Source organism: Terrapene carolina, unplaced genomic scaffold (genome assembly GCF_002925995.2).
Source record: "Terrapene carolina triunguis isolate 2854851 unplaced genomic scaffold, T_m_triunguis-2.0 Scaffold66, whole genome shotgun sequence".
NCBI lineage: Eukaryota > Metazoa > Chordata > Testudines > Emydidae > Terrapene > Terrapene triunguis.
In genome coordinates this window covers 81,701,062-81,725,516 of record NW_020664417.1, presented here as the reverse complement: position 1 = coordinate 81,725,516, position 24,455 = coordinate 81,701,062, and the positions used below count along the sequence as shown (strand labels likewise).

At 42.1% G+C, this 24,455-nt stretch overlaps 1 protein-coding gene across 2 annotated transcripts in view; it reads right to left on the bottom strand.

Annotated features, from left to right (window-relative positions):
* SORCS2 (sortilin related VPS10 domain containing receptor 2) overlaps positions 1–24,455 on the bottom strand; it is an 808,645-nt gene that overhangs the window by 85,551 nt on the left and 698,639 nt on the right. For both annotated transcript variants that reach the window (XM_026648060.1, XM_026648061.1), the window contains exons 9-11: positions 17,289–17,468; positions 3,916–4,062; positions 2,020–2,122 (exon numbers count right to left, since the gene is read on the bottom strand). In XM_026648060.1, coding sequence (XP_026503845.1) covers positions 2,020–2,122; positions 3,916–4,062; positions 17,289–17,468 — 430 coding nt within the window. The remainder of the gene's footprint in view (positions 1–2,019; positions 2,123–3,915; positions 4,063–17,288; positions 17,469–24,455) is intronic.

Sequence of the window (24,455 nt, the reverse complement as noted above, 5' to 3'; positions counted from 1 at the left end):
CAAGATACACGCCTGTAACTTAAAAAACCTAATTTGGATATTTTATAGAAAAAAGCAGTTTAAAGACATTGGGTGAAATCTTGGCTTCATAAGTCAATGGCAAAACTCCAATTGACTTCAGTGGGGTAGGATTTCACCACGGTTTTCACCTCAGTAGCCACAGGACAATTTAAACAATAATTAGCAATTGCATTTTGTTTTTGGAAGGTGTATGGCATCTGCCAGTGTTTATCAAAGTAACTGATGGCATCAAACCTTCCACTGATGTAAACTGAGACAGAACACCCAATAACAATGAGAAAATATATTTTTTCCAAACAGAGTAGCTCTCTGTGTGTGCGGGTGTGTTTAATTTAAATTTAACATGAGACACAAAAATAAGAAAATAAAACCTAAATAAACTGATAAGCTGATATTATAGCTCAAACCTGATGTCTCAGTAACTTGAAGAAGAAGAAACATGACATTCAGAGGAACTGAATTGTTGACTCACAAAGGTAAAAAAGCAAAGCAGATTTATATGGACATTTTTCATATTGATTGGTCAGCATATCTATGGGGATTTTATATGTTACATATAGTTAGTCACTTCTCTCTAATGCAGAGGTCTTCAATCTGTGGGGTGCGCCCCCCTAGGGGGATGTGGAGTAACATTCAGGGGGCGCAGCTGGGGCCCGGACCCGCCCCCACAGGGGCCAGAGAGGGAATGCCACCCAGCTCTGCTCTTGGCCCTGGCCCCGGCTGCCCGCCCAATGCCCAGGGTCCCGGCTGCCCACCCCATGCCTGGGGCCCCGCCCCTGGCCGCAGCTGCACGCTCCTACCCCAAGCAGTGGCCCCAGCCTTGGCCAGCCACGGCCTCACTTCTGGCTCCGTGGGAAGGGTACAGACAGGGGTCAGGTGGGTCACGAGGTACAAAGTTTGGGGACCACTGCTCTGATGCAATACAGTACACGTGGAATGACAGAGAATCCAAACCTGACTCCTACACACTGCTGCAATAGCCACTTTTACCTTATCTCTCATACCTGCCTTGTCATGGATAAAGAAGTTAATAAATACAGTAAGATAATTATACATGCATTAAGTGTAAAGAAAAAAAAGATTTGCCATACTAGATTAGAACAATGGTCTCAGTGGCCAGTACACGATCCTGCAGAACAAGATGAAACATTTCACCATATAAATATGAAGAGAGGAGGATAGTCCAGTGGTTAGGACAATTGCCAAAGGCTTGGAAGACCTAGAGTCAATTCCCTGCTCCACCACAGACTTCCTGTGTGACCTTGGGCAAGACACTTAGCCCTGGTCTACACTGAGGGAGGGATCGATCTAAGTTATGCAACTTCAGCTACGTGAATAACGTAGCTGAAGTCAACACACTTAGATGGACTTATTGTAGTGTCTTCACTGCGGTGAGTCGACTGCTGCCGCTCCCCTGTCAACTCTGCTTGCGCTTCTCGTGGCACTGGAGTACAGGAGTCGACAGGAGAACGCTCGGGGGGTCGATTTATCGTGTCTAGACTAGACGCGATAAATCAATCCCCGCTGGATCGATCGCTACCTGCCGATCCGGCGGGTAGTGAAGACATACCCTTAGACTCTCTGTGCCTCACTCCCCTACATGGAAAATAGGGATAATAGCGCTTCCCTGCTTCACAGGGCTGTTAGAATAAATACATTAAAGATTGTGAGGGACTCAGACACAATGGTAGCGGGGGCCATAAATGACTGATAGACAGCTAGATACACACAATGCACCTGTCCACTTGTGACATCTTGGGATAAATAATTCCTTCCAATTCCTGCAGGCTACCCAGCAGAAAGGTTGATAACCTCCTATTCAACAATTTGACCAATCACATTTGACCAGTCAAATTCCCTAAAATCAGTGGTATTCAGTCGCAAGCGCACTAGGGCAATGTTTATAATACAGTCAATATATTATTCTTCATGAGATTAAACATGATCCACAAGAAACAACAATGTTTTGGGGGAAAAAAAGCACTTTCATGCATTTACCTGCCCCCATTATGAGCCCTGGTGCAGTGTCCTTGGTATGGACTGTTCCTGACACATATGGATTGTCTGCCCAGCGGAGATGGAGATGAAGATGGCAATCAGGCTTTAGGGATAAGAAGAAGAACACAGTATTTTACAAGCTGTTAACAGCAGTTCTGCTACTTTGGTAATTAATGCACAATCAGAAAGTAGCATGCAGTGATAACTGCCTTATAAAAAGGGGGAAGTGACTGAATTTCACAAGGCAGGGTCCAGAACAAAATATTAGTCTGATGTATCTAGCGGGAACCAATTACCCTGGCTCTGTATATTTCTGTGGCCTTAAAACAAGGTCTGCAATTCAGAAAGAGACAGTGTGAAATTATAGCACAAAATAACTTTGTGACAGAGTGACTGCTTGGATCTTTGGAAGAAGCAATAAAAAGCACCAAAGATTTATTTGTTGTTGTTGGTTATCATCATCCCTGGGCTGCCTTTATGCAGTTATCAGCTAAAAGAGAATTAGATTAAAAACAACTATTTCTACTGAAACATCTTCTGTCAGGAAAAAAAATCATTATATGAAAAATATTTTTAAATGATTTTTTTGGAGTGAGTTTGATCGTATCTCTGGTTAATTAACTTACTGCTTTCTGCTCTTTCCACAGTGGTATGTGGAGCTCAATATTCCTCCCACTAAAGTTAATGAAGCAAGGCTATTGACTTCACTGAGAACAAGATCACACCCTAAGACCTGGTCTACACTGGGGGGGGGGAATCGATCTAAGCTATGCAACTTCAGCTACGAGAATAGCGTAGCTGAAGTCGACGTATCTTAGGTCGATTGACCTCGCGTCCTCATGGAGCGGGATCGACTGCTGCTGCTCCCCTCTCCACTCTGCTTCTGCCTCTCACTGCGGTGGAGTACAGGAGTCAACGGCAGAGTGATCGAGGATTGATTTATCACGTCTATACTAGACGCAATAAATCGATCCCCGATGGATTGATCACTACCGGCCTGAGACCCTGATTCGAAGCCCATTGAAGTCAATGGGAGTCTTTCCACTGATTTCAGTGGGCTTTGAATCAAGCCCTGTAGCATGAACCATGTATTGCTGTAGCCCAGTCTTCTGAAGGGAGTCAACTTCTCCCCCAATCTCAGTCTTTTAGTCCTACTATGCAGAGAGGGATAAAGATTAGTCTGTGCCCCTGACTACAGACATATATTCTGCCCAAAAATGCAGAGATCTAAGAGTCCAGTGGAGCAGAGAGCCTGTGAGAAAGACACAGGGGATCTGCTTGTCAGGGCTGTCTCAACAAAAAAACTAAAATGTTGTGGGTAAATGGGACATGTAAACAAACCGTAATAACATCCGTTCACAAAAAGAAAAGGGTTTTTGACATGACTAGCCATTTGACTTACATTTCCAGGCAACTGTGTAACTTCCCCTCCTCTCATAATAGGGTAATTGTGTTTTAAGATAAAACAATACAATGCAAAAACAGAAATAAAAGGTATTCATATTTTTAATCTTATTGATGAAGTGCTCTTATTCCCAGAGAAGTTCATTGCGGTGTAAAATAATTAATAATAAATGAATGATTGCCTTGAATCAGGATGCATGGTAGGTAAATTAGAGCACACTTGTCCCATACAAGTCAAAGTAAGCCCTAACAAAAGAACGTGTAATGCTGCAGATGGAGCAAACCAGAGATTTATTTGGCTCAATAACTTGTGAAGGCATGGTCAATGTAAAGAAACTAAAACATACATCGAAATCTGGTGTAAATGAGAGGAGAATGTAGCTTGGCACTAGGTGCTTGAGATGACAACTACTGTTCATTTATTTACATTTCAACATATTCTACAAATAGTTCTTGTGCACACTGGATAAAACATTAAAAGGAACCACTTACAGGTTTGCAGTTGGTTGGTTTACCATTCATATCAGAGATTGGAGGGGTCAGATAGTCCCAGTCACGACCTTTGTTGTAGGTTATTAGAGTTGTAACTTTCCCATCAATTTTCTGATTGGCCAAAAAGACTCCTTTAACACCTCTGACCTGGAGCATAAAATTAAGAGGGGTAATGACCAGCCTGCAAACACTTCTTCAGCATAGATCATTCCTGGTTTAGAGGTTCCTTAGAAACTGAATATTCCAGATACATACTTACTCTTAAAAGAGAATGGATATTAAAAAAAAGAAAAAACAGTTGGTGCTTTTGGTTTCTGAACATATTTTAAGACATTAAGGGCATGTCTATACTACAAACTTTTACCAATGCAAGTTACGTTGGCATGAAGCTACTGCAGTTACTATACAGCTTGTGCACATGCATACTTGGCTCCGTGAGTCGTCACTGTGCATATTCACCAGGAGTGGTTGTGTCAATGCACACTGCAGTGCACTATGGGTGAGCATCTCAATGTGCAACTCAGCACCATCCAGTGCACTCTCTTTTGGAAAGTTTTGGCAATCCATAGTGGGGCAGAACAAATCACGCAGCAGTGACTGGGAGCAAGGGGTCAACTTCCCAGCATGCAATGTTCTCCATCCAATGATGTCATCTATCTCCCATTATTTGTCATGCCTTTTTTAAAAATTTCACAAACCCGCACTGCTCTCCTCGCTGTCCACCATCTCTGACAAAAGCACAGAGCCTGCACAGCTCTGTACTACTGTCATGAGCATTGCAAGCACAGGATGCATGATCCTCCAGTATTTGCAGAGCCACGAGAAGAACTGATTCAGCAAGAAGTGTGATGATTTTGTGGAGGACAGACTGCTGCAGGACATAGAGAGAACCAATTCAAGTTTGCTGGTGGCATTCACAGGGCCGGCACTTCCACTAGGCGACCCTAGGCAGTCACCTAGGGTGGCAGGATTTGGGGGGCAGCATTTTGCCGTCCCCGGCGGCAGTTCGGCAGTGGGGGTCCTTCCGCTCCGCGTCTTTGGGATGCTTTGGCGGTGGGTCCTTCACTCGCTCCGGGACCCGCTGCTGAAGCGCCCCGAAGATGCGGAGCTGAAGGACCCCGCCGCCGAATGCTCTGAGGAGGAGCGCTGCCGCCTACAGTGGCAAAAACCCTGGTGTCGGTCCTGGGCATTCACAGAGCTGCAGATGGTGTAGCCTCACTTCCCGTCCTGAGAAATGAGCACTGACTGATGGGATTGCATCGCAATGCAGTCTCGGGATGACAAGCAGTGCAAGGCCACACTCTTGGATTTGTATACCAAGCTTATCCCAGCCATTCAGTGCCAGAGACCAGAATCACACCTGCACTGACAGCACAGAAACAAGTGGCAATTGCACTGTGGAAGCTCACAACACCAGATTCCTTACTGATCAGTGGAGTATCATTTTGGAGTTGTAAAATCCACTTGGGGGCCGTTTTCATGCAAATGTGCAGGGCTATTAATCATCTCCTGGTATGTGGGACTGAGACTCTTAGCAATGTGCAGGACATAGTAGAGGGATTTGCAGCTACGGGATTCCTGAAATGTGGTGGGGGCAACAGACAGCACTCATATCCCCATTTTGGCACAAGACCACCTTGCCACAGAGTACATTAACAGAAAAGGCTACTTTTCTTTGGTCATGCAAGCGTTTGTGGATCACTGGGGATGCTTCACCGACCTCAGCATTGGCTGGTCAGGGAAGGTACACGACATGCATATCTTTAAGAACACAGGACTGTTCAGAAAGCTACAAGAAGGGACTTTCTTTCCTGACCAGCAGATTACCACTGATGATGTGGAAATGCCAACAGTGATCCTGGGAGACTGAGCCTACCCCTTGCTCCCTTGGCTCATGAAGCCATACACTGGTCACCTCAACACCATCAAGAAAAAGATTCAATTACAAATTCAGAAGGTGCATAAAAGCAGTTGAATGTGCTGTTGGTAGACTGAAGGGATGCTGACGTTGTCTACTCACTAGATTGGACCTGAGTGAAAAAAACATCCCAATGGCTATAGCCACCTGTTTTGTCCTGCATAATATTTGTGAAGCAAGGGGGGGGGGAGTTGCTGTGGGGGTTGAGTGCAGAGATGGAGCAGCTGTCTGCTGAGTTTGAACAGCCACTACCAAAGGCTATTAGAAGAGCTCAACACAGAGCTGTACAGCTCAAGAAGGCTTTGAAAGGGCACTTGGACAGTGAGCCACAGTAAAGCACTGTGGTATACTGTGCTCTACCTGGTTCTGCTATTTTGGGGCCTGTTAGGAATTGTGTCGTGCTTGGTGTACATTTATGAATATAACCCTATCAATGCATCTATTAATTTTGTGGTGCTTGCTGTACATTTATTATTATTACACTGTGTTTGTCACTGATTCTATGAAATGTGTCACACTGTACAACAAGAAGTAAGTGGGTGCTTTCAGTACTGCTAGGCATTCTGCAGGATATATTGGGAACTAATAAAGATGAATTATTTTCCAGACAATAAAATGTTATTGAATAACCAAAACACTCCAAAAAAATTCTGTGCAAGTTAGAAAGCAAATACATTACAAATGTAATAAATGTATGGATCTTAAGAAGGGGAAAGAACATTCATGTCCATTTCAGCTACACATACAGCAACCATGGTTCTCACAGGTCAGTGCATGTGAAGCTGTGGTTGTCCTTAATGTCCCCCTGTGTGGAGTGGATGGGGTATGATGCAACCACTGATGCTTCATGGACTGTTGAGAAGGGTGCTAGGGAAGCGCTATAATGGAGTTCTCCATGGACTGTGAAGGGAGGCGAGCCCATGATTGTTGAACCTGTAGGTCCACAATAGTCTGTAGCATCTGTGTTTGCTGCTGGATAAGCCCCATTATGTCCTGGTGCATCTCCTTCTCCTTTTCCTGCTGGGACTCCAAGGCCATTCTTCATATAATCTGCAATATTCACCCTCCAGGCCCTCTGCTCATGGTCTGATGAAGCACTGCCTTGAAGGATCTCGCTGAATATGTCATCCCAAGTCCTTTTCTTTCTCTTGCTTATCTGTCTCAGGCATTCCACGGGTGTGGAGGGGAAACCCCTCAAGGCCATAACAGCATCAGCAACAGATAAAACACAAAGATGTACCATTGTCAATATAGTCACAACGGACAGAGAAAGTTAAGATTCAAATCTCCCTTCCCTTGGTCCCCTAAAGTTTTACACAAGACAAGCTTATTGACACTTCTGTTTTGGCATGCATAGGCACAGCACCAGCCATGGTGAGTATGGCCCTCCAGGGGTGAGGGAATTGCTCGATTGCATGAAACTATAAGTACAAGGGAATGATATTGAATACTGGCACCATTTTCCACAAGAGGTGGTGATTTTAGCTGATATCTCCCTTTTGAGGATGACAAAGGTACAGACAGCACAGCTGCTGCTGGTGTCCCGAGGATGCTCAGACCTCTATGCCACTCGTCTGTTTACTGCAATGTTGCCTGCCGAAGTTATCGCCAACTGGCGTTGGAAAGTGTCCCACTGCAGAGGAAGAAATAAGGCTGTCATGCCTAGAAATCTTTTTGAGAGGACTGCAGTGTACCTCCATGGAAGTTTCATCGAGATCTCTCAGGAGGATTCAAGGGGCATCCTTATGTATATAAACAAACTGCTCCGCATGGCCTAACTCTACAGGGGAATGAAAAGCAGATAACAACTCTACCTCTCTTTGTTGTACTGGTACCTCTTCTAGTATGAGCAAATGAATGAAAAGTTAATAGCTTTGTCCTGTTAAGTTGGGGATGCCATTAGTACATCATTGTAATGGGAACTATATTTACATGATTACCCGAGTCTCCTTCCCCTGCATCGGGCTCGTCTGTGCTTAATTGCCAGGATGGACTGGACTGCGGTGGAATCTCAAATAGATCCTGGCTCACAACATAGCTGTACCCCCTGGCCACATTTTCCTCCTCCTCCTCCTTCTCTTCCTCCTCACTGTCCATGCCAGGGACCTTTGACTCGGGCTCCTTGGAGGGATTCCTGGTGATCTGTGGTGTGGTGGTGAGGTCTCTGCCAAGTATGGCATGCAGATCTTTGTAAAAGTGGTAAGTCAGCAGCTCGGCACTGGATTGATCTCTCTGGCCTTCAGATATGCCTGCCGCAGTTCCATCGCTTTCACGCAGCATTGCTGCTGGTCCCTGTAGTACTCCTTCACCTGCATCCCCTGTTCAATCTGCTTATAGGTATCCATATCTATGGCTGGTCTACAGTCATGCCTGCACAGGCTCTTCTCCCCACAGGCCCATGAGATCTAATATATCCTGTCTATTCAAGGCTGGAGCATGTCCGGAGCGTGTAGCTGGCATAGGGATCTGGGCAGTTGCACAAAGCAATGGGGAGCTGCTAGGTGTGCTCGGCAAGCTTGACAATTAGGAAAACATATTTCAAAAATTCGCAGGGTATTAAAGTGAGGGAAGGCTCCCGGCCTCAATGACCGCAGGTAGTGGTGTTCACAATTGTGACCAGATCAGTCAGTGACAGCTACTGGTGGATTGTTAGTGTCGACATCAGAGTTGCCAACTTTCTGACTGCCGAAAACCGAACACCCCAGCCCCACCCCTTCTTCGAGGCCCTGCCCCCCGTTCACTCCATCCCCTCTCCCTCAGTCGCTCGCTCTCCCCCACCCTCGCTCACGCTCTCATTTTCACTGGACTGGAGCAGGGGTTGGGGTGCAGGAGGGGATGTGGGCTCTGGCCGGGGGTGTGGGCTCTGGGTTGGGGCTGAGGGTCTTGGGGTGCAGGAGGGACACTCCAGGCTGGAGGGTGGGGCCGAGGTTTGGAGTATGGAAGGGGGCTCCGGGCCGGGGTGTGGAAAGGGGTATAGGCTCTAGGCTGGGGGTGCAGGCTCTGGGACGGGTCCAGAAATGAGGGCTTCAAGGTGTGGGAAGGGGCTCCGGGATGGGGTAGGGGGTTGGGTGCTGGGGAGGGGGGGCTCAGATGGGGGCGACAGGGATGAGGGGTTTGGGGTGCAGAAGGGTGCTCCGGGCTGCGGCCGAGGCGTTTGGAGTGTGGGAGTGGGTGCAGCTCTGGGAGGGAGTTTGAGTGTGGGAGGAGGCTCAAGGCTGGGGCAGGGGGTTGGGGTGTGGGGTGCGGGCTCTGGGAGGGAGTCTGTGGAAGGGAGTTTCAACCTGGGGTAGGGGGTTGGGCATGGGAGGGGGCGTGCAGGCTCTGGGTGGTGCTTACCTCAGGCGACTCCCAAGAACAGCAACATGTCCCCTCTCTGGCTCCTAGGCGCAGGGGCAGCCAGGTGACTCCGCACACTGCCCTCACCTGCAGGTCAAAGGGAACTGCGGAGCCGGCGCTCGGCGGAGGGGCAGCAGATGGAGCCTCCCTGGCTGCCCCCTGTGCCTACAAGCCACAGGGACATGTTGCTGCTTCCAGCAGCTGCGCGGAGCCAGGTTAGGCAGGTGCTTGAGCCCTGCTGCACCACCAACCGGACTTTTAGCGGCCCGGTCAGTGCTGCTGACCGGAGCTGCCAGGGTCCCTTTTTGACCAGGCATTCTGGTCAAAAACAGGACACCTGGCAACCCTAGTCAACGTAGGTAATGCAGTGTCTACACCAGTGTTGCACTGGCCTCAGTACATCACCCATTGCTCAACACTGATTGGAGAGGTGGCATTACTGTGTCATCATAATGGGACGCTTACGTTGGGAGGAAATAAATTTAAGTGTAGACACATGCACAACTAGGTTGACACACAGTGGCTTATGTTGACCTAACTTTTTAGTATAGACTAGGCCTTAGTTTCTGTAGAACATTCTGTAGTACTTAGAACATTGAGAAACCTAATGCAATATCTACAATTACATTTGTGCTTTCTTATTGCATATTGCTATTGCAATTTCTGACCATATTTCTTTAGTTCTTAAAATATGAACCACTCTAAAACGCATAGGCAAGTGTGTAATTTTATACGAATACTGCCACTGAAGTCTATGAAACTACTTGTATGAATGAAGTTCATTAATGTAGTAGAAGGTACAGCAATCCTTTAGACTGAGGCACCAATTTTCATTTAACACTTAGAGAAAGGTTCAAAAGAATTTTTGTAGATCATCAATTTTAGGGCCTGATCATCCAAAAACTTACTAGGGGACATACTGGTTACTACCATTAGAAGTCCCAATGACATTTTCAGTAGTTAGTTAAAATGATTCCTTAGTTTTGCTGTACAATATTTTTTATTGCTTCTATTTATTTTTGTTTCACTACTCCATGTGCCAGATCCCCTGTTGGTATAAAACAGTGATGCTCCATTGAGCAGAGGACCTGGCACCAGGTTTTCTTTTATTATTTTCTTGTTATATTTATTTTGGTTTTGAGATATTTTTCTTGCACAACTTTTTTGTAGCGTTCTAGTTTGGGACTTCACCATCACTTTTAAAAAGCACCTGGATTTTTTTTTTTAAATCACTTTTGTAGATTATGACGTGAGAAGTTACTTGGCCTACTCACCATACTAAACGCTACACTTAGTAGTAAGATTTTGTGGTATGGACCCTTATATTGTGAACTCCTCATGGCAGGGACTTGTCAGTACCATTATCTGTACAGTACGTAGGCACATTGTCAGCATTCAAATAATAAACGACATCACTGCATTGATCACGAGTCACAGCTTCAAACCTTTTGCTTCATTCTGCTTCAAGGCTGCCCTAACTGAGGTTCAATGACTAAAGTGAATTATATTCAAGTGTTTTTTTCTAATTAATACAAATCAAGAGAAAATATACTTCGAAAAAATCCATGTAATTCTCTCCTCTACTGGTTATTTTAAAGGTCATTCTCCAGTGATTGCCCTCCCCCACCCTTAGAATTATGAGATATATAAGAACAACTCAACATCCATTTATAAACACTCTGGGCTTAAATGAGCACTGAGTTACACCAGTTTTATTCCAGTGTAACTTCAGAGCAATGTCCAGTCTTCATTTTTCCCATGGTTACTTTCTCCATTCTGTCCTTCTATCCTTTCTAATATTGTTATAGCTATTGCAGAGGCAAATAAAAACAATAGCAGCCCCTAAAGATAACATAGCTGCTTTATTTTAGCCTGTTCAATGTAACAGCTATGCTAAAAATACTAATATCATTTGCACAATAACAGCAGAATGCACTGCTATTATGAATGATAAAGTAACCATTTATTCTTAAATTTACAGCAATAAAAATCCCAGCAAAGACAGTGTATAGATTAAAATATGAACGGAAGAATAATATAATTAAAGACTGAAAGCCAGCCAAATGAATACAGCTATGCTATTTTATTCCAGCTCACGGCCGGCCCTAGACATTTGTTTAGTTTAGTTATTATGCGCTCCATCCTTCAATAGGAAGTGAGGGTGATTGGGTACTATAATTAAAGACGATGGGGCAAGCTATGAATAGAGCTATGCTCATTTAATTTCTTTGGTTTTATATTTGTCTTTTGTTCTTTTAAAATGTCTATGAAAACTTTTCCAGTAAAAATTCATATTAAAAGAAAAAGAAAGAAAGAGATCAATGTGCAGCAAACTACTGTGGCTCTTTGGGGTAATGCTGATTGTTAATCTGGCTCCTGAATCACTGATTTCTGACACAATCCCGCAATCAGGAAAGAAGGCCACACTGGTTAAAAACCCAAGTTGATTTAGCAGGGAAGCAAAGGCAGTTGTGAAAAAAACAAAAACAAAAAAAATGTATATAACAAACAAAAGAAAGGGGAAGGTGATAGTAATGAATATAAATCAGAAATTAGGAATTGCATAAAATTGCTAGGGGAAGCCAAGGGACACAAGGAGAAATCTATGGCCAGCAGAATTAAGGACAATAAGGAGTTTTTAAATGTATTAGGAACAAAACAAACCCCAACTATGGCATTGGTAGAAATGGTAGAATTATCAGTAATAATGCAGAAAAGGCAGAAGGGTTCAATAAATATTTCTGTTCTGTATTTGGAGGGGAAAAAGATGATATGGTCTCATCACGTGGTGTTGATAACCCTCCACTAGTATTTCAGGAGGATGTTAAACAGCAGCTACTAAAATTAGACATTTTTAGATCAGCAGGTCTGGATAACTTACATTCAAGAGTTTTAAACGAGCTGGCTAATGAGCTTGCTGGACGATTAATGTTGATTTTTCAGTAAGTCTTGCGGTACCGGAGAAGTTCCGGAAGACTGGAAGAAAGCTAATGTTGTGCCAATTTTTAAAACGGGTACATGGGATGACACAGGTCATTATAGGTCTGTTAGCCTGACACTGATCCCAGGTAAGATAATGGAGGGGCTGATAAGAGATTTGATTAATAAAGAATTAAAGAAGGATATTGTAATTAATGCAACAACATGGATTTATGGAAAATAGAGCCTTTCAAACTAACCTGATACTTTTTTTTAGGAGATTACAAGTTTGGTTGATAATGGTAATGTGTTGACATAATATATTTAGATTTCTGTAAGGTATTTGACTAACAAACTAGAATGATTTAAAATAAAATGATATGCAATGTAACTGTAAACATGGAATCATCATAGAGTGGGTGGGTTTCCAGTAGGGTCGGCAGGAATCAATTCTTGGCCCTATGCTATTTAACAATTTTATCAATGATCTAGAAGAAAACATAAAAACATTACTGATAAAGTTTGCAGCTGACATAAAAATTGGGAGAGTGGTAAATAACAAAGATGAGAGATTACTGATTCACAGTGATTTGGATCACTGGGCAGAAGCAAACAATATGTATATTAAAACAGCTAAATGTAAATGTATACGTCTAGGAAAAAGGAAAGTATGCCATGGGGGAATTCTATCCTGGGAAGCAGCAACTCTAAAAAAGACATGAGGGTTGTAGTGAATAATCAGCTGAATAGATGCTCCCAGTGACCAAAATTCTGTCTGATTCTGTGACCAAAAAGAGCTAATACCATCCTGGGATGCATGAACAAGGGAATCTTGGAGGAGTATAGAGGTTATTTTTCCTGTATATTTGGCACTGCCACTGCTGCTGGAATACTGCATCCAGTTCTGGTGTCCACTACTCAAGAAGAATGTTGATAAATTGGAGAGGTTCAGAGAAGAGCCACGAGCATAATTAAAGGATTAGAAAACATGCCTTACAGGAGTAAACTCAAAGAGCTCAATCTATTTCGCTTAACAAAGAGAAGACTAAGGGGTGACTTGATTACATACCCATGTGGGGAACAAATATTTAATAATGAGCATTTCAATCAGGCAGATAAAAGTATAACACGATCCAATGGCTGGAAGCTGAAGCTAGACAGACTGGAAATAAAGTGTACATTTTAAAGTGAGAATAATTAGCTTCTTGAACAATTTATCAAGGGTCGGGATTCTTCGTCACTGACAATTTTTAAATCAAGCTCGGCTGTTTCTCTAAAAGATCTGCTCTAGGACTTATTTTGGGGAAGTTCTATGGCCTGTGGTATATAGGAGATCAGACCAGATGATCATAATGATCCCTTCTGGTATCTATTCTCTCAGATCCTGCTCAGAGGAATCACACGGCCCAGAATCTAATGGAAGTACAACCGGACCAGAATGTTACTTTTTGGGGAGTAGGGTGTATGGAGGGGCAGAGATGTGCTAAAGGAAGAAGAAGAGAAGCAAGGAGAGTTCCTGCGTGAGGCAAGAGAGATTTTTAAAACCGAGAGCTTGCTCTGTGATTTTGGGATCACATTCTTTGAAGTTTTCATTAAGAAGAAAAACACTTGGCCAGATTAAATGCCATTCCCTGAATTCAGGCCAAAATGTTCTCTCCCTCTCTTCAGCAGACATGTGGATGCTTAACATAATCTGAGGATTTCTTACAGCTTTGTACTTGACTAAGTGTCATCAGCTCTCGGTATGATCAGGAATGGCTAGTTTTCACTGAGATTGTTATTCTGCATACTCTTTCATCTCTCTCAATCTGTAATAGTTAAGAGTATATTTTGCCCTCATTCCAAACTCCCTTTGATATTAACATTAATGAGAGCTCTGCCTGCAGACTTATGGGACAGCAGACCTGTTAGCATGGTATAGATTTGATACTAATTATTATTTTATTACTGGTGATAGTGTATACAGGATTGATCCAAAGCCCACAGAGAGGAAAGATCACCCAGGTGCTAAGGTGCTAGCGTGAGACTTGGCAGATGTGGATTCAGTGCCTTGCTTTGCTACAGACCTGTTAGGGGCCAGTCATTCAGTCTCTCTCTCTGTCTCAGTTCCACATCTGTAAAATAGGGATATTTGTCCTTCCTTTCCTAGCAGGGATGTTGTGAGGATACATACATAAAAAGATTGTGACGTCCTCAGATAGTTTGGTGATGGGAGTCCAGGGCCGGCTCTACCATTTTTGCCGCCCTGGTGGGAGTCATATAAAGCCTGATTTTCAAGAGCTCAGTGCCTAGCAGCTCCCACAGAGGTACCTAAGTAAATGATCATGTTTTCAAAAGAGTTCAGGCATCTAAATGAAGCATCACATTTTCAACAGCACTCAGCAGCCAACAGCCCCTATTGTTCGGCAGTCATTTTCTTCTTATGACTAGACAGTATGATACATACTAACTACCATAGATCTGTTCTGTAGTAACTATTGCAGAACTTTCCTGTGCCATTTTACTATGAAGGGGGAGCATACAGAGGACTCCTCAGCATTTACAATATATAGTGTGTGTAGTGACCACATAATGGACAATTGTGCAAATATTACAAACACTCAACTGAAATCAATGGGGCTAAGTCACATGATTGAGGAATAAATGTATGAGTAAGGCCTGCAGTTTGGGGTATTAAATAAGCAATTACTAGCACAATATGAGTATGCTGTAAATTAAGTGTCCACTTCTGTGACCTTTATTCATGAGTACTTCCACTCACTTCATGAAACATGATATCAACATGCTTGTTTTGCAATGATCTCTATGCCAAGCTTGTGGCTGGTTCACTTTTACAGCACTTGGTACAGTATTTCAAGACCATACTGACTTTGAATCATTGCTCACTGCTTCTTTCTTTCTTTTAAACATAGATTTTAGAGGTTAGTCTCTGTGTACATATGCAACAAAAGCGGAAAAGATGTTCTGTACAAAAGAGATAAAGAATATAAAGGAAAATGAATGCAGACAGGTGAAAATCTCTAAAAGACTATAAAGCAGATGCACATGTAAAGGATGAAATGAGGCCAGTGGAAGACAAACTTGCAAATTTAATGCAGAATTATATATTAGTTGAAAGAGAAATTCTTAATCCATTGAGGGTTGTCTGTGTTTGGAGTTGAAGATTTTTTCCCAAGACACTTCTATTGAGACACCCTGCAAGATATCCCAAGTCAGAAAAAAACCCTAAAACCAACAACCGTCCTGCAATCCCTAAACACAGTAGCAGCCTTATTTTTATTAACTACTTTGTACAGTGTAAATAAGTCAAAACAAAAGAACCCTTGTAAATATTACTTGCTCATCACATTCTAATAAAGAAAACAAACACTAATTGTATTTCACCATATTGCAGAAAAGATCTGCAAGTTTTAAACTTTCTACATGTAGGCAGAGAAATTTGTCCATGTGCAGTGCAGCTCTTCTCTGAAAATTGGCTACATAAAAATGGCATTGTAAGGTTCCATGTTTACTGTCTCTCAATCATTCCTTATTAAATATGCTCCGTTATAAGTAATTTTTAAAGCCAGCTCTACAAACTAAATCTGGAATTTGCAAATAATCTAGGAGCTCTTCTTTTTGTGCACCACCAATAATAGAGGTTCCACAGGACAGATATTGCCCTCAGTGACACTTCTGCAACTCCCTAAACCTCTGTGGGCTTGCACAGGTGAAACTGAATGGATTTTAGTAAACAATACTCAAGATTAGTAGTCCTAAACCTTTTCTATACTGGCAGTTCCTTAGTAATAATGGAACAGCAGAGTGGTTGTGACCCCTTAACACCTCTTTGTGACCTCCGATTGAGAACCCATGCTCTAGAAGATGCCAGAGGAGAAGAGAACTCAGCTTCTTTCCTCTTAGCTGTGCTGGCTCTGCCAAGCCAGCAGGAGCAAAAAGCAGCAAAAACATATTTTGTCATTAAAATCAGCATATGGGACTCTGATTACACAAGAGGAAGAAGGTAGCCTTTTTCCATACTCTCCGTTCCCCGCAGAACCCCCCTACGGTACTCAATGCTTGAAATGGGAGGGTGGGAATTATGTCACACCTCCTTGTCTTACTGCAGTCTGTTGAAAGAGAGGGAGTTATATAAAGGTGGAGGAGATTAGAAAAATTTGGAGCATGCCATCATTTCCCCCCTCCAATTACAATACTAGAGAGACTCATTTAACTCCTTCCTAACCATACCTGCCAGGCTAAGGAGTATTGTGAATCCTTTGCTAAGAAGTCTGGTGCATTTAGTAAGAATATTTTTTAAAGCTGCAGAGGAAGCAGACTATTAAATTCAAGTGTTGTCATCATCATCTTTCTGAACAAGAGAACTGATGGCAATTTTTTCCTAAACTTCTATTTTTCCTTTTTTTCTTTAGCCAATTGCTGCAGGTTTAAAATACAGAGTTGAGTATTTGCAAGGATGGCTCCTCTCACAGCAGCGCCTCTAGGGAAAAAATGCCTACAGAAAGCAAAAGGATTTGTGATCTGACTCAATCTAATGTTGTTGGCTCTTCATTTGTCTAGGTCAACATGTAAAGACCCAGTACTAGGCTCATACAACTGCTATTTTCTGAGACCCTATTGGCTAAAAGGCTTCCTGGTTAAAAAAAAAAAAAAAGTATGTAAGCAAAACTCAATGAATGGACTTACATAGTATCTGATAATTACATTCATTGGCTTCTCAGACAAAGCAGCTAGCATCTGAAATGCCGACAAATTGTAAAACAAATGTAAGGCAAAACGAGTATTGTTGTATTGCCTAGAAGCTAAATTTGGTTACATCAGGCAGTTTCATAACTGTTTATATTCCTCTTTTCACAATAAACTAGTGCTAACTGAATCTTACTGCTTGACTCTTCAGTACTTGAAATAACACCAGACCCCATATTTTAAGAAAGTGAAAAATACTAAACTTGTTCCTGCACATCCTTGGACTTAAGAAACTGTGTATTTATAAAACAACCAACACTTTAGGAGGAAGAGGAGAGAGAGGGAGAATTAGAGTAATACAGTACTCCCTTCTCATCACTCTAGAAAACTGGGGAGAATGTTATCACTATCAAATTAATTACATTCATAATTAGAGTTGCTGATAACATAAAGTAGGAGAGACAATGGAAGAGACAGAAAGCAACAAAGTTGTAATATTTGCACAGCACCCTACCTCCAGAATATCTATCAGGACATTCTCTTCTGGCTGCTTAGTGCTCCTGACATTCTCTAGTAAAATGGAGTAGTATACACCCTGTGGGTCAGATTGGTACAGGTTGTATGTGTCTGTCTGGTACCATTCTTGAACAGCCACAAATACTTGGTTTTCATCTGTACTGATAATCTGTAAATCCTGCAGAAAAAGAAATAAGATACAAGATTAATCATAATGGGCAATTAAAAAAAAGATACTATCTTGCCTACCTGACAAAAAACAAACTGGTCATGAGAGTCAAGTGCCAGAGAAAAGAGATACACCTTAAAGATCCCCGACTATGAGCTCTCTCAGCCTAGGTACTAGGAAAGCTACTTTATCCTATCTCTCTCAGATTATGGGATATAGAATTTTCACCTAGAATTTGGAATCCAAACCACTTATTAATGCCTGAAGGAGGTGCTTTTGTTTCTTGTTGGAAATGGGCTGGAGTTCTTAAACCAATGACTAATCAACAGGTTTCTGCATCACAAAACCTCCACCAATATGAACATTTGCAGCAGAGATGCCTAAGACTGAGGGGACACAGAATGTGAATTACTCTCACAAGACAGACAAAAGTCCATGAAATCTCCTTAAGATCTAAAATAGGATGAGAGGCAACCACCAATTAGGACAGAGATATATTACAAAGGGACCTAGAGAATAAGAAACAAACTCTTTGTGGCAGAGACCATGTCTTTCTATGTGTTTGCAGAGCACTGAGCGCAGCAGGGCCACTGAGTGTTATTGTAATATAAATATTAAATAACAACAACAACATTTTGCATTCATTCCTCAATAATTTCATGCTTGGCTTATTGCAATAGCCTCTTTGCTGGACTCCTTGTTTCCTCTCTCCATCCTCTGCAGGGAAAAATGCAGGCTAATACATCTTGGGGAAAATAGTCCAATACACAAATATTCAATCAGAGGAAGAAATCAGGAAGTAGCAATGCTGAAATAGACAGTAATAGCGGACAGAAAATTGGACCCGTGTTTGCAATAGGATATGGCAGCAAAAATGCCAATGCAATTTTGGGCTGCATACATAGAAGCATCATATCAAGGGAGAGAGATTATTATCCCTTTCTATGAACTTGGTTGCAATAACACCGGGCATATTGTATTCAGTTCTGGTCACCTTATTAATGGAGAAATACTGACAAACTAGAAGGAATTCAGAGAAGAGCTTCCAAAAATAGATAGGTGGCAGGAGGGAATGACTTCTGAGTAAATATGTAACAAACACCTTTATTACATTTCTATTTCTTTACATAGAAGTAACAAGAGTTGACTAGGTGCAGAAGAAGAGGTGACTATATATAGGAATGATTACACTGCACAGCAAGCACCTCTTTGGAAGGTATATATAATGAAAAGCTACACAAAAACATTTTTGTATATAAAAGGAGTTAACCTCAATGTCTCATTGAATCAAATTCACCACTCCAAGTTATTTTTAAAATGTCATTGATACATCTGCCAAAACAAATGAACCTGTGGGAAAGGTCTCTGTTGTAGATAAAATCTCCCACATGTGGTTGATCTCAAGGCCATTCTCCAAAGCCCTGCAATTAAAACTTTGTATTGAATCAGAAGTAGTTTTTTTTTTTTTTTAGAATCCCATTAATGGAACTCTTCTGTGTTAAATTGCCAGCACCATTCATAAATAAGCAAGAGGATGGGTATGCAACATCTGGTAGTTCACCATAACCCATGACGAACATCATATGTGCCTTCCCTGACACAGTCTGAGAATAGTTATGCTGCGAATCCAATTAACAAGGATGGAGGGGGAGGAGAAATAAATTACTAAAGCGTATAGGAATAAAGAGTTTGAAAGGGTATCCATTAGTGAAAAGTTCTAAAAAAAAACCCTTAAATTGTTATTATAGCTCTTAGCAGCCTTTCAGCAGAAGTCTTAAGAGCATTATTATAGTAAAATGTTTATAATGTGTCATAAACATACACAATGCTTTATAGAACACAGATAAGACATGTTCCTTTCCCCAAGAGATTAGAATCTAAATAAAGTGAGAAAAGCAAATGCAGGATGAAACATAGGACAAGAGTGCAAAAGAGGGTGCCCCTGAGCGCTACTACTATTGATCAGAATTTGGGAGGAGGGATTACTTAGAGATGTGGGGTTTACACATGAATTTAAAGGAGAAAAGATAAAGCAATTTTCAGATAAGCTGTGAGACTGGTACCAGACACAGGGGGAACAAAGCTAAGAATGGGAGATGTGGCTAATCTGATTCTCATCTCACTTGCATCAGTTTTACCCTGATGTAGCTATATTGACATCCATGAAGTTACTCCTGATTTGCACTGATGTAAATAAGAGAAGAATCCAACACTAAGGAGAAAAGGCAAGAGGATTGGGAAGAGGTATGTGAAAGCAGAGAAATAGGTGTATGCAAGAATAAATGTGATTTTGTGTCTGAAGATGAGGCATTTGAATTTTATGTGTTAGGAGATGGGAAGTCAATGGAAGTTCAGGAGGAGTTAACATGATTGGAGTAGTGAGAGAAGAAGATGACTTTAACATAGGATTTTTCGACAGACTGGCAGGGGACAGCTGGAAGGCAAGAAGGCCAGACTGGAGGAGTTAATACTAATTAATATGTTTCACTAACTCTTCTCTTCCAATTGCAACTATCAATAGTAAGAAAGTGGAGTGTGTACTCATCCTGTTCAAGATGCCAGTCGCTACTTTTTATGTGTCTGGCAGGAATCAGAATGCTGGTATTAACAGAGGGTAACCAAATCTGCCTTTCACCCCTAGGCATAGTCTGTTCCATTCAGGTTTTACACTGCAGATTTTTATTTTTCGGTTCAGGATTACTGATATCTTTTCACCATAATCTATTTCAATATATTTCCCCAAGCATTTACAACCCCATTACTTGGTTATACTGCCTTCCAACAGTCCTGAGGAACATCATCTGGCCAAATGTTGCTGATATAACTCTGAGGAAATCAACTGAAGTAAGGAAAGATGCCCCCCTCCCCCCCGCCAAAATAATTTGGCTAAATCTATACAAATTCACAAAATGTTTCAGTCAACCTGAATCTTAATTTTTTGGTGATAAAAGTTTTGGTCAAAAAATTCATTTAGCTCTATTCATGACTCTACCATAATATCAGGTGATTGTGGGGAGGGATAGCTCAGTGGTTTGAGCATTGTGAGTTCAATCCTTGAGGGGGCCACTTAGGGATCTGGGGCAAAATCAGTACTTGGTCCTGCTAATGAAGGCAGGAGGCTGGACTCAATGACCTTTCAAGGTCCCTTCCAGTTCTAGGAGATAGGATATCTCCATTAATTTATTTTATTTTGAAACCTCATATTCCATGTGTTCACACTGAAATCAATGGGACTGCACAGGGGCCAGCTCTAAGGGTATTTGAGGTGTAACCTAGCTCCTCATAGTAAAACTGGCCATAAAGTGCTGTAAAATGCAGAGAGTAAACAATTGGTTGCACTTTAAAAAAAAGAAGAGTTTCTTCCATTTTGAAAGATTCTAGTGGTTTGAGAGATGTTCCACTCACTTATAATGGGGAATACCAATGGAAACAGCAATATCTTTCAAAATGGAAGGAACCTTTTAAGCACAAGCACTGTAACTTCTTTCAGTTAGAGTGATTTTAGGTGTTACTTTTGAGTACAGAGGTACAGAGGATAAAATTCGCTGACAGAAAGGTGAATTTCAGATTGATGGTGTTTAATCTTGTACACTTGCACAGGTGATTGGCATTAGGGTGCTGAATCAGAATTAATTAACATAGAACTCCTTACAAAATCCTTCTAATGATCAAAGGCTCGCCAGGCTAAACATGCCATGATTAAACATGGGGTGTAGCAAACCTGACAGCTATGCAAGCATGCCATTCCTGACCCCTTGTGGTGACTTCTGAGCTAGACTCCTTTGCCTGTATCTGACAGCTACACCAGAAAAAGCAAACACTCAAATTAGCACAGAGCTGGAAGTAACGCAGGAAGTGGTTACATTTACATTTACAATATTCTGGGCCCAGTCCTTCAAAGTGCCATCAATTCTCATGGACATCAATGTGTTCAGCACCTGTCAGGAAGTTCTTAGCAGCTGTCTCAATCAGGTGCATTAAATCATTTGAGTGAAATTGACGTGTATGTCATTTCTACACAATTGTGTGTGTTCTTTCAGGGAACAATAAACACCCACCAAGGAACATGTGCAAGAACTTTTCCAGATTCACATAGCAGAAATCTAATCTCTACAATTTCCTAACAAATGTCCACAATGCTCTATTAATTCTTTACTTTCTGCTTAAAGTGAGGTACCAAAGTGAGGTACCTCTGTGGACCTTTTCCAAAAGTCTTCTGCTTTCAGTGGTAGTGAGAAACGTCACTGATAGCATTTGTATAGAGTTAAGGCAGAAGAAAATCATGGATCATCTTCAATACTAGTTAACCCTGGCTTCCTACCATGGAAAAATGTACAAGCCCCTATCCAAAAATCAGATCTGGTACAGAAGGCAAAGGGGGAGAGGTTGTTTTGTTGTTGTTGTTTTTTAATCTAGCCTTATGTCATGCATATTCAGTACTCGATATCTCAGTATAATATTTTTCAATCAATACCTTCATCCTGGTTTATAATGATGATTAAATCTCCCAACACCTCTGTGATAAGTAGATATCATTACACCCATTTTTCAGCTAGAATAATACAGGGGCAGAGCGGAGGGTGATCAAGATCACAGAGTAAGCCAATGTTGTACTATACAGGCAGTGTGTGTTAACAGAATGGTGAAATGGAGAATGGCATTCAAGGAAGAGGGCAAATGCTGGAATAGCTGCTATTGCCACAGTCACCTCTATTTCCTCTGCTGCAGCTGAGCAACCCCTGTCATCCAAGACACGATACCCAGGGCCATGCCCAAGCCAAGAAAGAAAGAAAGGCCATACTATTGGCCAGAAAGCATTGGCACAAAAGATAATTGATAGTTGCAGTCTGCTTTCAGAGCAGGGAGAAATTACCGTGTGAAGTGCAAACACCATGCACATGTGCAGCACGACAATGTAATCCAATCACGTAGTCAAAATTGAACCAGTGTTGCCAACTCTCGTGATTTTATTGCAAGCCTTGCAATATTTCTTGTTTTTACTTCATGTGCCAGATCCTGGAGGCATGTGATTAGGCGACAACCTCAGCTTGCCTTTAAAAATGAAGTGAATTCCTAGCCCTCACTGTTAAAGCTGGAAAATGTGACCCTACTGCACCTTAAAGGCACTGATACTGGAAGGCAAATATAAAGAACTCAACATTTGTTATTTTTTAAAAAATCTCATGTTTTTGAAGCAAATGTCATGATTTTTAGGGGCCTGATTCATGATTTGGAATGGCAATACTGAAACTAGGCAACAAATTACACTGAATCCAAAGGTCTTACAGGAATAGATGTGAATACTCAAAGCTCCTAGAGACAAAGTGGCTAGGACTAAAGTTCCCACCATCCCCATGCGCTCCCTTCAATCTCTGGGAGTGAGATCAACATAACTAACCACCCCCAAAAAGCTTCAGGCTGGCCTAGTGCAGTGGTGTGAAAACAGGGAACAGGAACTGGGGAGGGGAACTGTTTCCTGGGTCCACCTAAAAATGTTAATGCTAGTTCTGCTTGTTAACATTTCTAGCTATGTCAGAGGCTGAGATTGAGGAGACTGCTGTTTACGAAGGAAATGGCCACACCCAGGGTGTGCCTGCCATTGCTGTGGCACATCCTAAAAGGGGAACTCCCCTCCTTCATCCCTCACTAGTGTACATGTGGGATGTACCACATAGTCCCTGCACCACTTCCTCACCAGCTCCTCCAGCAGTGCATGAGGACGACAGAGTGGAAGTCCTGTTGCAGCTGCAAACTGCCTCTCTCCCCGCCAGAGCCCGCCATCCAGCTTCTGCTCAGAATTTGAATAGTTGGTACTTGAAGGGAGCTTGGAGTCCATTCCCCTCCCTGACCCCCAATCACCCAATGGAAACAATGGGGGTCCAATGCCGAGCCTCTACACACATGCACTAGCCAGGCAAGTCCCAGGGGAACTCACTGCTCAGCTCACCAAACACCCCGTAGCCAGAGGCCTCCTATCGCTACTATCAGAAAAGGCTGCAGGACATCTTCCTGCTGCTACCACTGCTGCTGTAAGGAACAGCCACCAAGGAGTGGAGCCACCTAGGGAAGCCTCCAAGAGGTGCTGGGAAGAGGGAGCATAATGGATCAAGAAATATGGGAATGAAAGGGCTGATGGACTATAGGGGAAACACTATGGAACTAACGGGACATTGACAGGAAAATGACATTTCAGTCTGGGAGTGTCATATGTATCCCTGACTGACACAGACAAGTTTGGAGCAAGCTCCTTGTTAAAATTCGGAGCACATTACTGAGACTGTTGCATGTGTGGTTCCATTCAGAGCCACTTAAGAGAAGATCTGGTCTCAATTACAAGTATATTTTGTGAGAAGGGGAATCTGCAGATGCACAGTTATATTTTTTGTTGCAATAAAAGCTTTGTGTCAAACAAAATTGTTTAGAGGAGTTTTAACTTTGTTTTCCTAACCCATATTTTTCTTTAAGCCTTATGGATTTAAGTTTTCACTGACAGAGAAATCTCCAGGTGGTAGCCAAATTAAGAAAATCTGTCTCTCTCTCTCCCTCTCTCTATTTATTTATTTGGTGAAAAGCATATACGTAAGAGCCAAGTACCACTTTGAAAAGGTAAAAGAAACAGAGCCATTTCTGAGGCAGTAACAGGTTATTTATTTCCTATTCTCTTTTGCCTTGGTTTCTATTACCTGGAAACTTTTATTTTATTATCCATTTGGCAATATAGTACAGATACATAGAGCTCAAGTCAAATAATAGACATTTTCATTCACAATATTTCTGCTACATTATCTTTTTAGATCCATGCATTATGCTTTTCTAAATTGCAGTAGGAAATAAAAGAGAATGTTGCTTCTACATTATAAAATGTCTGTATCTAGTTATGTTAACTTGGAATGAATGAATGCAGGAAAAGCTTGCAACACTAGCAGCCTATAAAGAGATATTACCGCCACTGAGGGTTATTTACCAAGGTGAGAAGTGGGTTAGAGTTATGAGACT